The sequence below is a fragment of the Phragmites australis genome, chromosome 10 (genome assembly GCF_958298935.1).
Source record: "Phragmites australis chromosome 10, lpPhrAust1.1, whole genome shotgun sequence".
In the NCBI taxonomy this organism is placed as follows: Eukaryota; Viridiplantae; Streptophyta; class Magnoliopsida; order Poales; family Poaceae; genus Phragmites; species Phragmites australis.
The window spans coordinates 31,440,451-31,458,823 of NC_084930.1; the positions used below are offsets into that span (position 1 = coordinate 31,440,451).

At 43.8% G+C, this 18,373-nt stretch overlaps 1 protein-coding gene across 4 annotated transcripts; it reads left to right on the forward strand.

Moving 5' to 3' along the window:
• Positions 1-2,555: 2,555 nt before the first annotated feature.
• LOC133930725 (uncharacterized) lies at positions 2,556-7,145 on the forward strand. 4 transcript variants are annotated; one of them, XM_062377443.1, is made up of 6 exons: positions 2,556-2,914; positions 4,481-4,726; positions 5,216-5,389; positions 5,465-5,571; positions 5,748-6,055; positions 6,385-7,145. In XM_062377443.1, exons 1-6 carry the CDS (start codon positions 2,735-2,737, stop codon positions 6,939-6,941), a joined length of 1,572 nt encoding a protein of 523 aa, XP_062233427.1. In that variant the 5' UTR covers positions 2,556-2,734; the 3' UTR covers positions 6,942-7,145. The 4 variants fall into 4 exon arrangements, with proteins under 4 accessions (XP_062233427.1, XP_062233426.1, XP_062233428.1 ...); XM_062377442.1 differs by having other exon boundaries at positions 2,557-2,914; positions 6,370-7,145; XM_062377446.1 differs by lacking the exon at positions 2,556-2,914 and adding an exon at positions 2,921-3,493 and having other exon boundaries at positions 6,370-7,145.
• Positions 7,146-18,373: the final 11,228 nt, after the last annotated feature.

The following is an 18,373-nucleotide window of genomic DNA, read 5'->3' on the forward strand; positions in this document are numbered from 1 at the left end:
AAAAGTTCTGGAAAAACTCTATACGCTGGATGGTCTGATGCTAATGCGTTTATACACGTCAGAGCTTTTATCTCGGTGCTTTTGTGCACAACAGATGATCTGACCTAGTAAGTTGGCTACGTCAGAGTATTTTTAGAAAATAGAATTCAAGTTTATACATGCCGTATAGTCTAGAGTATACATCGGATGCTTCGTCGGAGTAAAGTTCAAAAGGTTTTTCTATTAAGTGGAAAATGAACTTATACACGCTGGATGGTCTGGCGCATATATGGGAGGCGTCGTCGAAGTAAAGTCCAGAGGAATTTCTTTCGGTTAAATGGAAGTTGGACTCATACACATCAGATGGTCCGACGTATGTATCGGAGGCTTCACCGAAGTATTTAGTGCAGTAACGGCTAGTTTTAGGTGGACGGTTCACACCAAATCATTTGGTGTTCACGAAAAATATGGGTGATTAGACAACGACTAGTTTAGCCTATATACACGCCCTCATTTCATAACCTTGGGTAACCTTGTGATTCAGAAGAGCTGAAACACTTAGTGTGAGATTAAGAAGCAAGGGAGTGTACTATAGTAATTTGTAAAGTTTTTAATTTAAGATTAGGGACATCATTAGTATAAAGAGAGTAGCAAGTGTGCATCTAACTGCAGTCTAGGTTTTATTTGGGTCAAGTGAAGCTATTGACTTGTTACTCTTAGTGGCTAGTAACACTTGGCTAGTATTTGGAGTTCTTGTAGGAGCCCCAAAAGAAAGTTTTGTGTTTGGTTTGAAGCCCGCTAATCTGGAGATAGAGAAATGAGTATCACTAGCGAGCACTTAAGTCTTGATGACTTGAAGAGGAGTGATATACTTAGTGGATGCTCTAATAAGGATTAGGGGGGAGTGCCAACTTTTCGATACCTCGAAAAAAAATCGATATCTTCTTGCTTATTTCTTTACTTTCTCGTATTTACTTTGATCATTTACTTTCTTGCGCTAATGTTCTACTATTCGTTTCTTGTTGTAACTTATATATTTTTTCTTACTTAGCATTCTATTAAATTTAGTGATTATAATTGATTTACTATTCATCTAGTATAAGATTATTTACTTATTCCAGAGTTCAGTTAAATTAGTTTTAATTAGGACTCAATTCATCTCCTCTATGTTAGATGAGTTCAAGAGCATTTTTTGTGTGCATGTGGAGGGGGGAGGAGAGGGACCAAGGCAAGCTGAAATAGTAGGTAGAATTTTATAATAACGACAATTATAAGAAGGAAACTTAAAATCAAAGTGACTAAAAAGAAATCTATTCATTTACAGTAGGGTGGCAAGATTTGAGTGAAATTCGCAAAGGGTATTTTTTATTCTTCCTTGCAAATTTATATCAGTTATCATTAGGAGCGAAACTAGGTGAGCCCACCTGATTGCATCGGCACTAAGATCCTAACGATTTTCAGTTATTAGGATATTATTTTTACCTCTTATGTACCACCAAATTTAACTATGTGTACTAAAAAGCTGCTATGCTAAGCCAACGTGCATCACCATGGCGTTAATTCTAGCTTCGCTCCTGGTTGTCATAGTTTAGCGCGTCGTCACCATTATGTATCGCAACATTGGTTTGGAAATCATTAAAAGCAGACTATTTTTTCAACCAACTGGCACTCCTTTCAATGTTTGGAAAGACAAATTTTATATAGATTGACGTTGTTTAATCGAGAAGAAATGTCACTGAGTTGACTAGGGGTGCAAGAGTATCGACCCTCTATGCTATTTAGTTTGCTACAAATGAACTAAAAACTCACCTTCTTATCTATTTTGTGAATTTTTTATACAAAGAAATGAACTAAAGAGAGTCAAAGGACCCTCTGCGGTTCACCTATTGGCACCTCTAGAGTTGACCAATCCTTCAAAATACAACTAAAAAATTCTTAAAAAACACCTTGAAAAATTCGTTGTGTTTGACTTTCCAGTCCCAGTACCTTGTTCTTGATCCTACTTTTACTATAGCACTATTACTTCTGATAAAAAATATAAGACATATTTTGTTTTAAAAAAAATCAAATTTTATATATTTTAATCAACAATTAATCAAATTATAAATATGTTTAATATATAAAAATTATATAATTATATTTATATTTTAAAACACTTTTACATTATATTAATTTTCTAAATATAAATTATATGTTTTATAAAAATAATAATTAAAATCTAACTTTAAAGATCGAACTAAAATAAAATACATCTTATTCTTATATTCCTAAACGGAAGAGTACTAGTTTACCGGTGAATGGGAAGCATTTTCCACGTGAAGGCGGCAAGACGAGTCATGCTGAGCGCTCGTGTGAATAGAGCCAACCGAGCAAAACATCCGGTTCCACCACGTGGCCCCCGCCTGTCATCGCCGTGCGCCGCTGACAGCCGTGCTTCAGGCTTCCAGTGACCCCGCCACTTTCTCCACACCGGTGCATCACCACCTGTCGCTGACGCATGGGGCCCGACTCTACCCCACTGGTCATAGACCAGCGCCGGCTCGGGTGAGCACGACTATTTCTGGCCCTTCTCCTCCCCAAGAGGCCAAAGCTCCCCCCTTCCCCTTCCGCCTTCGCGCTCCCTTCCTCGAATCCTTCGAGTCGCCTCCCTTCCTTCATCGAACCCTTCGATTCGCCTTCCTCTTCGCCTCCCCGGTTCGATTCGGCCTTCGTGTTGATCGGCCGCGGTGCTAGGGTTAGGGTTCCGGCGTTCCCCATGGTGCAGCTGCCGAGCTCGGGGAAGCGGCACGCGGAGCCGGCCATGGCTCCGGCGCGGCACGCGGGGGCGGCGACCGTGAAGCTGGAGGCAGAGGAGTTTGGGGCCGACGAGCGCGGTCCGCTCAGCAAGCGCGCCAAGGCGGTTCAGCCGCCGCCTACACCTCCGCAGCAGCAGCAGGTAGATCCGGCGGTGTCATATTTTTGTCCGCAATTTGATGCGTTCGATTGGGGCTGAGCTGAATAGCGCGTTGGGTTTGTCATGTTTGGTACGGAGCGGGGGAGTTTTGGTAGGATTTTGTGCTTTGCTGGCTGGTTTAGCGCCGTGTGTTTTTGGGGAACAGAAGAGTTTAGTTGTGTAATTTCACGCGTTCGATCCGAATCACCGTCATGCTTGAGGACTAGAGGAGTAGAGGTGGCTGCGACGGAGGGTGATGCTCGTGGACTAATATAACTGTGTGGATGGGAATCGTAGAGCTGATGTTGTTTAGAGTTTCTATGCAACTTTAATGAGAAATCAGGTGTTCTTTGCGAAATCCAGCTACAGAAGAACCAGGAACGGGGAGCGTTGAGTTCTGTGTGGTTTGAATGGGTTTTTCTTAATTACTATGGTTATTTAGTAGGATATTTTATTGGTCACCCCCTGCTCGGCTGCTCCTGGGTTGGTGGCGCTTATGACTGGGCTGGAAAAGCATCTCCATGATATGCTACTCATGGGCTTCTAGTATTGTGTGATTGAAAGGCGGATGAGGCTACATTTGTAGGTTCGATATTTTTTGCCAGTGACATTTTGTTGATGATAAACGTCTAGTCATGGACATTGCTTTACTGTTCTGCAATCTGTCCAGGTTCTTACTTACAGCTTGGAGAATGTTTTCAGGATCTGTGCAATTGCGTGATGTAGTTTAATCTTGCTAAGTGAATCCGGTTAACATGTATTTGGCATGAACAATCGCAGTAGCATACGTCCTGTGTACTGTTTTGAGTGCCTGAGCGAGACAAGTTGACAGCTTCCTTCCTGGGAGCTGCAGTTCGTTGCAAACACCTGTTAATTTATTTTCACCCGATTTCGAACAGGAATCCTCTGTGATCCACATAACTCAATAGGTCATATTTACTTTCATGCGCATGCTTTCTAATGTTCTAGAGCAACCAGAAGTAACAATAGCTGAACCATGCTTATGGAGTCATATCCTACCATAACAATAGTTGAACCATGCTCATGGAGTCTTATCCTACTATGCTGTTCAATTAATAAGTCCAGTCATGGAACAAATATATGATTGGAATTCGCTACTATCATCTTGTCACATAAACGTGGATATCATCAACACTCAGTGGGTTTAGCGGACGGAAGTCGGTAGCAGTGCAGTGTATGTGTACTCTGTGCACCAAGTTAGGTTTCATTTATATAGGATTTTGTCCCATTGTCTGGCCAACATGCAAGTCATTATACTTTATCTGGGTGCAATAACACTTGCTGTATGTTCAAAATATATGATGCCAGTGGGAATGACAAGAAAATAAAAATAGCTATGTGAACAAAAAGGAGCGGAACATTTTTTGTTCCTAGATATTTATATGGACACATGCTTGCTTGTCAAATACAATTTTGAGGTGTTTGTGATATTGTCCTTCTTTGGTTGTCTAATTAAAGGTTAAACAATAAAATATGATTATGCAGATATAACTGTGGAATGGCCAGCTTTGAGGCTCATAGTTCTTATGTTGATGTGAACATTTTCAGGATATGTACAACAATGTACTTGATGAACCTAGCCCGTTGGGTCTGCGGTTGAAAAAAAGCCCATCTCTCTTGGATTTGATTGAGATGAGGCTTTCTCAAGCATCCAATGCAGGGCAATCTTCTATGGACAACGACATTTCTGAACCTTCCAAGAAGAAAGAGATGAAATCTGGTGTGTCAGCAGCAGGCGAACGGCTAAAAGCTTCAAATTTTCCTGCAAGTATATTAAGAATTGGTACCTGGGAGGTGAGGAAATTGATGTTTCCTGAATTTTTTTGGGCAGCACTGCCAGAACCTCAATTTGGTTTATTTATCCCTTCTTTTTCTGCCTTCTTTACTTGTTTTAACAAGAAAAGTACTATATTCACATGGAAGATGCAATGCTGGTGAATGGTGATGCTTTGTTGAGATACAGCCAATATGTTTATTGTTAAATACTCTTGATGTTGTAAATCATCATCGTGATTATTTTGTCTGTACAACTTGAAGCTAATATTCATGTAATTATAACGCTGATGCTGTGTTGTAGTATGAAGTGTTAGTGCAACATCAATGCATCTTCTATGTTTTCCGAGCTTCTCAGTTTGTTGTTGTTGTTGTTGCTGCTGCTGCTGCTGCTGCTGCAGAACCCAGAAGCCAAATTCTGCATGTTTAGCATATCCAGTAGTTCATATAATTGTTCACCTGAACAAACCTTGGCCTTAAAATGGTCTAATTAAACTTATCTATGAGCAGTACATATCACGATATGAAGGTGATTTGGTGGCAAAGTGTTACTTCGCAAAGCATAAGCTTGTGTGGGAAGTTCTGGAAGGCGGTCTTAAGAGTAAGATAGAAATTCAGTGGTCAGATATTACTGCTTTAAAGGCAACTTGCCCTGAAAATGGGCAAGGAACCTTGGACGTGGTGGTACGTTTGTCTGGAAGATGTTTTCTTTTTGGGTTTCTTACTTCACTATTCTGAGAGGTTTTCCTTTTTCTGAAGTTGGCCAGACCACCTCTGTTCTTTAAAGAGACAGATCCTCAGCCAAGAAAACACACATTGTGGCAGGCTACCTCAGATTTCACCGGTGGTCAAGCAAGTATGCACAGGTCAAGCACTTTTCACTTATTCAGTTTTCACAATTAGAATGAATTTCATATGAGAAGGGTGTTTCCATTCAGTGTTCCATCATCTATAACAGAGTGCCATTTATATTATTAGTTCCTGAGCCCCACTCAGCCACCCCTCTTTTGTTCAGTATTCTGATTGTTCCAAAAATATGCAGGCAACATTTTCTGCAGTGCTGTTCAACCTTGTTAAGCAAGAATTTTGAGAAGCTTATTCAGTGTGATCAGCGGCTAAACCAATTGAGCCTACAACCAGACATATTGGACTCTCCAGTATTTGAACCTAGGTGCTCAATATTTGAGGATCCGGATGAATCAAAATGCTCTGGTTTTACTAATTTGAAAGATGAACCTGGGTATTCAGGTTCTGTGTCACCATGTACTGGCTCATCCATGTCTGCTAAGAATGAAGCCAATGGTTCCATTGGAATGCCAGCAGAATTTCTTCCTCAGACAGTAAGCCCAGGTAATTAAAAGCCTATGATATGGCATTTTCTTCGCCCCTCCCTGCTCTTGCAGTCTCCGGCGTTGCCTTACTGCTCTGCTGTCAGTACCTTTAAGTACAAATGCCTCCCTCCTCCCAATATGCGGGGCTACCTCATACATGGTGTTGTGCTTTAATTTTTCTACCTTGTTTCAATATAACGGATATTATATGGCTGATGTGCTAGCCTGTACATGTTCTAATCCTCTCCATTGATGAATTCAAATTACAAGGCCTTTCACATGATACATCTGCACATTTGGATTATCTTTTCTAATCCCATGGGCATTTGACAGGAGCTGGTGCTGTAGGTGTACAAGCTGTCAGCAAAAATGTAAACGGTGCAGTTCCAGAATTCAATATTCCCCACTGGTGGAGTCAATTGAAGGTGCCTGGGCTTAGACCCTCGATGTCAGTGGATGATTTGGTAAACCATCTAGGTAATTGCATCACAGAGCAGATCACTTCAGGCAACCCGGCATTAGCCAACAATGAGGTGCCAACCAAAGAGACACTGGAGGAAATTGCTCAGTACCTTCTCGGCGATGCACAAGGCCCACCGGTGTCTGCCTCTGATGAGAAATCACTGATGGCAAGGGTGGACTCCCTCTGTTGTTTGATTCAGAAAGATGCGGCACCAGCTACTAAGCCAAAGCCTGAACCAAATGACAGTGATAGCATTGGTGTGGAGGCCTCAGAAAGTTCTGACGAAGAATTTAGTTCAACATCAACGAGGAAAACTACAGATGCCACTGAGCCACCAGCCATGTCCAGAAAGGACTCCTTCGGAGAGCTGCTGACGAACCTCCCTCGCATCGCCTCGCTACCGCAGTTCCTCTTCAAGATACAAGAGGATTCCGAGAACTAAACCTGAAGTCAAGACTTGGCTCCACATTCCCTAAAGCAGGGAGGTTGCTGTAAAGAGTGTACCCGAGCAATAAGCCCCTTATTTCGTCTCTGTACTAGCCGTGTTCCCCGCCCTGTAAATGATCACACCCAGTAGGTTGCTCCAGTTGTCTGTATGTTTTGGAATTCGAATGGGTAGTGAAAAAATTGAAATGTTCATTGGTTCTTTAACTAAGGCATGCCCTCGTGCAGAATCTAGTGCGAAATTGTTCACAATTAACGATTACTCACACAGTCTATCAAATGGTGCTCCTTAACTATGCTTGTTGTTCGAATAACTACTTGAACTTTAAATAGAATCATAAATTTAGCACACTTTGCATTTTTGATGCTGCTTTGCATCGCCGATGAGGTTGGTCTCGTCCTCTCGCGCAGAGAAGCCTTACCCTGTTCATGTCTCCACTGCTCGTGGCTCCCTTGGCTCCCTATCTCAGCCATCATTTTTTCCCATTGCGCCAGAGCAGCAATGGCAGCAAGCTGAGCTCGCCCACCGCCTTAGCTCCTCCTGTCGAAGCCGTCACCACAAGAAGAGTTGCCTGGAACATTCCTAGTCTCAAACCCTGCTCTCTTGCTGTAGAGGCCAAGATTGAGGCACTTCTTCTCTAACTTTTGCCTTAGGATAATATCGCTGTCATCGTCGATTTCTAACTCCTCCGGCGAACCATCAGCCTATTACCCTCTCCGACATACTCCTCGCTCTATGGGGCACCCTCTTGACCACTTCTCGTCGTAGGTCCACTGGCACCCGGGATGGAATCAACGTTTTCTCTGCTGCCAAGGTCCGTCACCAGCTGTGAAGCACCTCACCGCTGTCGACCTAGTCCAGCGCCTCTTTGTCCGAGCCGAGACTGCGAAGACCTCCGTTGTGACCCCAAGAAGCTAGAACGCGGACCCCCTTGGCTCTGGCCCGTCGCCGACCTGGACTTCCACCGGAGCTGAGCGTCATCGCGCCATTCAGCTCATCGCTGGCCAGGTTCCGATCGTGCTCACCGTACGCTAAGCGCCTGTGTGAGTTCACTGTCGCACGCTACAACTCCATCCGCAGCTTCTCGAGCTCCCACTCCCTTCCTAGCTCCGTTATGCCTACGCCCGACCCCCCCCCCCACCGTGCTCTACTGCTGCCGAGAAGCTTCCCAACATCGACGAGTTGCTCCAAGCCAACCCCGACCCAACCGATGCTGCGATGAGCTCCCTGGCGGTGCACTGGGCTCGAGAGGAGGTGACCATTGTTGCCTTCGCGCGGCCAGAGAGAGAGAGAGAGAGAGAGAGAGAGAGAGGACATGGCAGCTAGTTGGCAAAAATCGGGTGGCGTGGCAGCCACAGTGGCAAAACCACTTGTAAAACCGGTCTCAAGGGGTTATGTGATATGGTATTCGAAGTTTGGAGGAGTAAAATAAACAGGCATAGTTCAGATAAGTAATTTGGTCTTCTTCCTATTACCTTTTGAAAGGCACCGTACTACTAGTAGGGGAGCACTAGTATGGATCAAATGTGTCCGTTGATGTGTTAGGATATTTTTGTAATTGGGCTATTAGTTGAGGAATTTACATAGCCTTCCATGGAGGGGTAAATGGGTCTTCTTTGAATCGGTACGAGTGCTAGAGTGCGTCGGAGAATGGCCATGCGTGATTCGGCAATGAATCGCCGCCACTAGCCTAAGGAGTCAGCGCCACAACCCAGCCGTATCTTCTTTGCCGCACATTGTTGCATCGTCAACGAGACGCCTCCTCCACGAGCCTACGCCAACACCGCCCACCACACTGGAATTTTTCCTCAATGCAGAGACTCTAGTGCTGCATGATCTTCCCAAGAATGCAATCACTACCATTAATTGGAAATAATGCTACTGACTATGCGTGTTGTACATGCAGAAATGTCAATAATTCCCAAGATCTGGATAGAACACGGCCTTGCTAATGCACCGCCTGCACCTTCTTTGCCACCCGCCGCTACGGCCTTGTCCTCTTTCTTAGATTTCTCCTCCTCCTTCTAAATTGTACCGACACCTTCATTGACAGGTAGCGTCGTGTTGTGATTGCCAGGCAAGGCACCGCAATGACGGTTTGGCGGCCGGGGGGGGGGGGGGCAAGGCCTGTGACTGCATGACGGGGGAGTAGGCCACGAGGCAGCGCATATTTCTAGGGAGGTAGTGCGGGATGGTGACAGAGGCGGGTCGGGCGACGGCATGGGCTCGTGAGGGAGGTGTCTTATCGATGGTGCGGCGATGTGCAATAGGTAAGAGAGAGTTGGGTTGCGACATCGGCTCCTCAAGCTGGCGGCGGTGACTCACTACCGAATCACGCCGAGGGTTGGCAATTTAAGCCGATTACCCGTTTAATCATGGACAAATATCCTAATGGGGTCGGGTATGGGTTGTATTTGGTACCCGTGGATATGTTTGTTGGCGAAGAATACTACTCGACAAGTATACGAGTATACCCAGACCTGTGAAACCCGTTTACCCTTATAACTTCACTAACAGGTGGGCCTAATCGATCAAACCCTAATCCTCTTGCCCCTTCAGCCCTTCTTTGTTCCCGCAGCAGACCAACAACACTCTCCATGACCCTCGCCATGCTGCAGCCTCCCAGTCCCAACATCACACCACCATCGCCTCCCAGCCCCACCACCGTCTGGCCCCGCACCTTCGCCACCCAGACCCTCCCCGCTGCCGCCCAACCCTGCCCTGTGCCTCCGACACCTAGGCCACGCCGACGCCTAGGCCCAACACCACTGACGCCCACGCGCCCAGCACCCTGCTGCCCAGGTAATCCTCATGGATTTCTCAATGCTGCTCATGGATTGTTCAATGTTTCAAATGAGTATGCAAATGGCCGGCGGGTAAACGGGTATACCTGTGGGCGATGAATTTGGTGCCCGCTCTTCGCCCGTGGGTGTTCGCGGGTATACCTGCGGGCAGGTAAAAACTAATGAGTACGGGTACGGGTGAGCACTACCCGTACCCACCACACCTGATTGACATCACTAATAGCACCATAACCATTCTCGCGACACACTCGTATCGATTCGAAGAAGACCCAATTACCCCTCCATGGCAGACTATGTAAATTTCTCAACTAATAGTCCAATTACAAAAATACCCTATGAAAGTGCATCTAGGCCCCCTATATGGGGTTTGTATAATTGATGACAAGAGATTAAGAGACTAATGAAGTTAAATGAGTTTTTTTAACAGGTACTAGTCTCATGAACAATTGATATGACGCTAGGAGCCCTCAAAAAGGGAAAAGAGAAGCAACATGTGAATACTGCATAGATTTAAATTTGTTTTACTTTTGATTTTTAATTTAGGAATATCGTACTATTAAAAGAGATGCGTGTAGATCTACATGAAAATATCTCAATGCTCAAAGTACCCTTTTAGACAAAAAAAAAGAGATATACAAAACACCCCACGAACACCGGGAAGTTCTTTGTTGCTCTGTGTACCCGGAAGCTTCAGGTGCAACTCGGAAGTTTTGAGTTGTCGGAACCTTCGGGTGAAGCTCCTAGCAGGGGTGCTCGATTTGGTGTTATAAAGCCGACTCGGAAGTTCCAGGTAGCCGGAACCTCTGGATTGAGTTCGAGCACGGGTGCTTGGTTAGGGCCTCTGTGTTTAACCCGAAAGTTCTGGGTTGACTCGGAAGTTCTAGGTGCCGAAAACTCCACATAGTTTCCGAGCAGAGGTCCTCGGTTGCTAAGTCTATAGCTAACCCAGAAGTTTTGGGTAAGTCTAGAAAGTGCTATAATGGCTAGTTTTTAGGGGTTAGGTATAAATACCCCCTCACCCCTACCTTGCATTGGCTGATGAACTACCTTGAGACAAAGCATTCAAATCCCCTTTAGAAGCTCTCTCCACTCCTCTTGGCTTTAATTCTTCCAAGGATTTGAGAGCTGAGTTGAGATTTTGAGAAAGAGTGCTAGTGAGCGTCATTCCCATCTTTGAGCACTCGAGTTCATCGTCAAGCCATTCGATATTGTGTTTGTTGCTCTTGGAGGTTCATCGTCCTAGACGGTAGGCATTGTCCGACGAGTACCCAAGCTTGTGGTGTACCTCGGAACATCTGTGAAGGTTCATCATTGCCTCCGTAATGGAAGAGGATATTTGAGTAAGCCAAACTCAATCTAGGTGGTCGCTTGGTGAGGAGGGTTGAAAGAGACTCGGCTCTTTGGAGCTTCTCAACGGAGACGTAGGAACCTCAAGTGAAGGTGTTCGAACTTTGGAATACAAATCTTTGTCTCCTTGCTTACTTGAGTTCATATTTATTCTAGTTGACTTTTGTGCGATTTGCCCGATCTACTTGATTGTGAGTTTGTGATTGTAGGAGACCCGTGGAAAAGTCTTTAGATATCATTTGTAACATGTGCTAACCATTAGAATTAATTAGACTTGCTTAGGGGCACGTTAATTTTGAATTCGTGTTCTGTACCCGGATACTCCATGTTGAGCTTAGATACTCCGGGTTGAGCCTGGAAGCTTCAAATTCTGTTAATCCGTTGTGAAGTTTTATTTTGTAGGAACGCCTATTCACTCCCCCTATAGATGACATCTCGACCTTTCAATTTGTATTAGACCCTAATCTTCTACAAGGCTTCATCGCTTAGAGAATTAGAAGATATCGACATCTGGGGAGAAAAGTCCGAAAAACCTGAAGAGTCTGAAGGATGAAACATTGGGTGACGGTAAGAACAATGGAGTTGAAATAGGTTTCAACTATGATAAATTAAATACATATCATTCTTACATTTCCATGCCATCCAAGCGTGCTCCATATTTTGATGGCACACATTATGTCGCTTGGAGGCACAAAATGAAATTGCATCTAATATATCTTCATCTAAGTATTTGGAAGATTGTGTGTACATGTTTTGAACTACCTGATGAAGACATAGAGCTCACTCCCGAACTAGAGCAAAACCTCCACCGCAATGCACAATCCTCAAGCGTGTTGCTTGGTGCCCTGAACCCTGAGGAGTGCAACAAGGTGGATGGGCTTGAGGCGGTCAAAGTGATATGAGACACACTCTAAGTCGCACATGAAGACACCACGAGTATGAGAGAATCAAAGATATAGTTGCTTAAAGGGAAATTGAGAAGATTCATGATGGAAGATGATGAAACCCCTGAAGCAATATATGACCGCATGATGGTGCTAGTGAACAAGATTAGAGGGCTTGGGAGTGAAGAACTAGATGATCATAAGGTGGTGAGAAAATTATTGAGAGCTTTCGTAGCAAGGTATCCCACCTTGGTAACTCTTATCCGCGAAAGAAGAGACTACAAGAGACTCACATCAAGTGGTGTGCTTGGTAGAATTCTTGCTCATGAGCTCATGGAGGAGAAAGCCAATGAAGTCAAGAACCCTGTTAATCAAAACTCAAGCTCCAAGACCAAAGATATTGCATTGAAGACAAGCAAGATCAGGCAAAGTGAAGAATCAAACTCAAGTGAAGAAGAGAGCTCCGATAATGAAGAAATTGTCTTCTTTGTACGGAAGTTCAAGGAATTCATGAAGAAGAGCGACTATAGCAAGTATAAGAAAGACAAGTCCAAAAAAAGTCCACCCAAGAGAGCTTGCTATGAGTGTGGTGAGGGTGGCCACTTCATCGCCGAGTGTTCTAACAAAAAAGAAAAACAAGAACAAGGAAGAGAAGAAGGACAAGTATAAGACCCACAATAAGATCTATTCGGGTCAAGCTCACATCGATAAGAAGTGGGACTCCGATGATAAAGGGGTCACCACCATCACCATTCGCTCCTCTCCACCAACAAAGTCACTCTTTGATGATATGAACAACGACGACGACACTCCTAAGTATCTCATGGCAAAATGGATCAAGGTAAAATCACTACCTAAGCTCGTATATAGCGATTGTGACAGTGATAGTGGTTATGAATCATTACTAAAAAGGTCTAAGTAAAAATGTCATACCTAAAATAAAAGAACTAATGAAAATAATAGAGAGTCAATATGAGATTTTGTGAGAAGCAAGAGGACTTGTTTATCCTTAAAAAGGTTAGAAACCTTGAACTCAAGAAGATTCTTGCTAAAGAGAAGGGAAGATTGAGGAATTGACCAAGCAATTAAGTTTGGACAATGAATTTATTGCTATTCTAGAGGGTAGCAATATAACACTTCAAGAGAATTTTAATTGTTTGTATGAAACTTATAAAGCTCTTGAAGTGAAATTTGATGCCCTAAGGAATAACACATCTTTCTCTAATGATGCAACATTGCTCTCTAATACGTTCACTAGTCAAGGTTGCTGTCGTTGCTGTAATATTGATATAAATGCTTGTGCTACTAATGCTCAATCTTTGCAAGCATTACAAAAGGAAAATAAGATGTTAAATATCTTGATCAAGTATGGATGTATCAAGACATACAAATCTAAGGATGCCCTATATAAGACCATAGAGGTCAAGGACAACAAACAAAAGATAGACCTTGAGTTTGATATGCATGTGAGCAAGCCAAGTGAGCGTGTTGTGGTGAATGACAAGAAATGCGTAAAGTTTGTCAAGGAAAATGGAAAACTGCATGCTCACACAACACAAGTCAAGCTACCAAAAGAACATGCACCTCAAGTTAACTTTTATGCTTCTTATGCTTTGAAGAGGAACCACCATGGTAAAGTAGTTGCTCTATATGTTGGTGTTCTAAAAAAGGATTGTGTTGTGAAAAGGAATGTGTGGATACCAAAAGTTCTTATGACTAACATGAGAGGATCCAAACAAATTTGGGTACCTAAAACAAAAGCCTAATTTGTTTTGTAAGCATACTCCTCCGATGGATCAAGTTAGGTGCTTGTTAGTGGATGCACCAATCATATGACCAGAGAGAAGAGTATGTTCTCATCATTTAAAAAAAATAGAGGACCATATGAAAATATTGTATTTGGTGATGATGGGAAAGGAGAGATAATTGGTTTAGGTAAAATTGTCATATCAAATGATCATTCTATCTCTAATGTTTTGTTAGTAAAATCTCTTAGCTACAATTTGTTGTCTGTATCATAACTTTGTAAGATGTGTTACAATTATCTTTTTACTAATAAGGGTGTGACCGTGTCTAGAAGGAAGGACTACTCAATAGCTTTCACCGGTCATTGAAAAGATAAGTTTTATCTTGTTGATTTTTCAACAGATGAAGTGAGGCCTAAGACTTGTTTGATTGCTAAGTCTAGCATTAGTTGGTTATGGCACCGTCGACCAGCCCATGTTAGCATGAGAAATTGTCCAAACTTCTAAAGGGGGAGCACATCATAGGACTAACAAATATTTCTTTTGAGAAAGATAGAATTTGTAGTGCATGTCAAGCGGGAAAGCAGGTTGGAGCTCCTCACCCCGCCAAGAACATGATGACGACCACAATGCCATTGAAACTTCTCCACATGGATCTATTTAGACTAATTGCTTACATAAGCATTGGTGGTAACAAGTATGACTTAGTTATTATTGATGATTTTTCTCGTTTCACTTGGGTTTTCTTTTTGCATGATAAAAGTGAAACACAAGTCAAATTCAAGAAATTTGTGAGAAGAACTCAAAATGGGTATGATGTGAAGATCAAGAAAGCGGGAAGCGACAACGGAAGTTGTCGGTAAATCAGGAACCAGGGGTCCCCGAATCCCGAGGCCAGGCCAGCAATCCGCCACGTGGCACCTTCCCGCGGGGTTCATCTCCGCGAGGTACAAAAAGACTAAGTCCCGGGAGAGGGCGCTCGGGGCCATGAACAGTGGTCCCCGAGTATCCGGGTTCCCCGATAATCTGCGAAGACCAAGTGACCGGGAAGAGAGTGCTCGGGGAGGTGAGCAGTGACCCCCGAGCACCCAAGTCCCCCGACGACCAGGAAAGCCGAGTACCGGGAAGGGTGTGCTCGGGGCTGCGAACAGTGGCCCCCGAGCACCCGAGTACCCCGAGGACCCAAGGAAGGTAGTTCCGGGAGAGAGTGCTCGGGGCCGCGAACAGCGGCCCCCGAGCACTCGGTTCCCCGAGGATCCGAACAGTCAATTCCGGAAAAGAGTGCTCGGGACCGTGAATAGTGGCCCCCGAGCACTCGGTTCCCTGAGGACCAAGAGAGGGCATTCCCGGGAGAGAGTGCTCGGGGAGGTGAACAGTGACCCCCGAGCACTCGGTTCCCCGACGGCCCAAGAAGTCCTTCGTTGGTGGCCCCCACAGGGGTCCCGCGGTGAGGTGTCAGCCTACGAAAGGCCCGATGCCGCATTTAAGAGTGCGCGTGGCCTGTCACCTCCAACTGCTCCTACCACGCTCGGTGTCAGTCCCTGCCACATTCTGGCAGAAGAGCGTGGGGACATTTAATGCACGGGTCCCATCCCGCGTCATCCGGCGCGCCTCGGGATAGCTTCGCAAGGCCCGAGGCGTCCCGTCTGCCGCCCTGCTGTGGCAGGCGTACATGACCGAACGGGCACGCCGGGCCGCTCTGCGGCTGCCCGGTGGGCCCTCTCCACGGCGCCCGTTGCCAGCGCCATTATGACGATCGAAGACCGGGCGGGGGGCGCATTTTCAACCCCCCGTCACTTCGCGCAGAGGCCATGATGACTCCCTTTCCATTTATGGCGCCTTGGAACTCGTGCCCTCCCTTTCGGGGCACGCTACCGCCGGCGAGTATTTAAGGAGCCGACGGTCACGGACAAAACAGGGTGAATTGAAGGACAACGCTCAAACTCTCAGGCATTTGCTCAGAGATCGAAGAACACTTTCGTACAAGCATAGAAGCTGAGACCACCAAGAACAAGGAACCCGAAGCTCTAGGATAGACAGACATTCTTGTAACCAGCAACATACCTGAGAGACATTCTCAGGGCATTTATAGCATCCATACAGGAGTAGGGTATTACGCTCAGTACGGCCCGAACCTGTCTAAATTCCTCCAGTGCATTTACTGCGTTCTGCATTAGATCATTCCACCCCACCTGTCATTGCATTCATACCCATTTATTTCTCCCGCAAACATATTCAGAATCATCCCCCGACCGAATCTCAAAAAGGGGTCCCTCAGGATCCCTGCGATAGGAGTTAACCCTCCGACAGAAGTGAATTCAAGAACACTCAAATTGATGACTTTCTTAATGAGGAAGACATCAAACATGAATTCTCAGCACCCTACCCCCTCAACAAAATAGGGTCGTCGAAAGGAAAAATATGATTCTCATACAGTCGGCAAAGACCATGCTTGATGAGTAGAAGATTTCAAATTAATTTTGGGCGGAGGCAGTCAACACCGCGTGCCATGCCATCAACCAGTTGTATCTGCACAAGATCTTGAAGAAGACCGCATACGAGATACTCTCCGGTAACAAACCCAATGTATCTTACCTTATATTTTTTGGAAGTAAATATTTTATACTAAATAAGAAGGCTAAAAGTTCTAAATTTGCACCTAAGATTGATGAAGGTTTTATGCTTGGATATGGATCAAATGCCTACGCCTACCGTGTTTTCAACAAGACCATCAGTTGTGTTAAATTCACGCGTAACATAACATTTAATGAATCTAACGGCTTTTAAGTAGAGCAAGTTGATCTAAATGTTTTAGGGGATGAAGAAATTCCAAGCCAGATGATCAAGAAAATGACAATTGGTAAAATCAAACCTCAAGAATCCCAAGAGTTGCAAATGACAAAAGGTGATCAAGATCAACTCTCTTTATCAACTCAAGATCAAGACTAAAGTCAAAATCAAGCTCATGGTGAATCAAATGAATTCCTTGATGATGATAATGAAGTGGAATATATTCAACCTCAATTCCAAGTGCCACATCCAAGAGTTCATCAAAGCATCCAAAGATATCACCCAGTTGATAATATTTTTGGTGATATACAAAAATGGGTAATCACTCGTTCAAAAATTGTAATTTTTTCTGAATATTACTCTTTTATTTCCTCTTTAGAACCTTTGAAGGTAGATGATGCACTTGGAGATCCGGATTAGGTGATGGTCATGCAAAAAGAGCTTAATAACTTCAAGAGGAATGGAGTCTGATTCTTGGTGGAAAGATCCAATCAAAATGTGATTGGCACCAAATAGGTCTTCCGCAACAAGCAAGATGAAAACGTGATCGTGATAAGAAACAAGACACGGTTGATTGCTCCAGGCTTAACATAAATAGAAGGTTTTGATTTTAGTGAGACTTATGCTCCCATAGCTAGGTTTGAGTTAATTCGTATATTACTTTCCTATGCTACTCACCATGATTTCAAGTTGTACCAAATAGACATGTAGAGTGCATTTCTCAATGGACCAATATTCGAATTGGTGTATGTAGAGCAACCACTCAGATTTGAAGACCCCAAGTATCATCATCATGTGTATAAACTCGATAAGAAGCTCTATGGGCTTAAACAAGCAACTAATGCATAATATGAATGCCTTAGAGATTTTCTCATCAAAAAAGAGCTTTGAGATAGGCAAAGCCGATTCTACTCTCTTCACTAAAAATATTAATAATGAGTTTTTTTGCCAAATATATGTCGATGATATTTTATTTGGTTCTACAAATAAAAAATTTTGTGAAGAGTTTAGTAGTATTACGACGAAGAGGTTTGAGATGTCAATGATGGGGGAGTTAAAGTTCTTACTAGTATTTTAAATCAAACAACTTAAGGAGGGGCATTCATATGTCAAACCAAGTATATTAAGGATATGCTCAAGAAATTTGATATGGAGAATATCAAGCCTATCAAAACTCCCATGCAAGCAAATAGACATCTCGATCTTAATAAAGAAGGCAAGACCGTGGATCAAAAGGTATATCGCTACATGATTAGACCTTTACTTTACATTGGTGCATCTAGGCTCGATATAATGCTTAGTGTGTGCATATGCGAAAGATTTCAAGCCGCTCTAAAAGAGTGTCATCTAATGCCCGTTAAGAGAATTCTTAGATATTTGGTTCATACCCCTTACCTTGACTTATGGTATTCTAAAGGTCCAATCTTTGACCTTATCAGTTATTCAGATTCTGATTATGCTGGTTGCAAAGTGGATAGAAAAAGTACTTCGGGGACTTACCAATTTTTGGGTAGGTCCTTAGTCTCTTGGTCCTCAAAGAAACAAAATTTCGTAGCCCTATCCACCGCAAAAGCCAAGTATATTACCGCGGGTTCTTGTTGCGCTCAACTATTTTAGATGAGACAAACCTTGAGAGACTATAGCTATAATATGATCAAAGTTCCACTTTTGTGTGATAATGAGAGTGTCATAAAATAGCTAATAATCCCATACAACTCTCGAGAAGCAGACATATTGACATCCGACACCACTTCTTGAGAGACCACTCAATCAAAAGGGATATTGATATTCGCCATGTGAGAACTGAAAAACAACTAGCTGATATCCTCACCAAGCCACTAGACGAGCAGAGGTTTTGT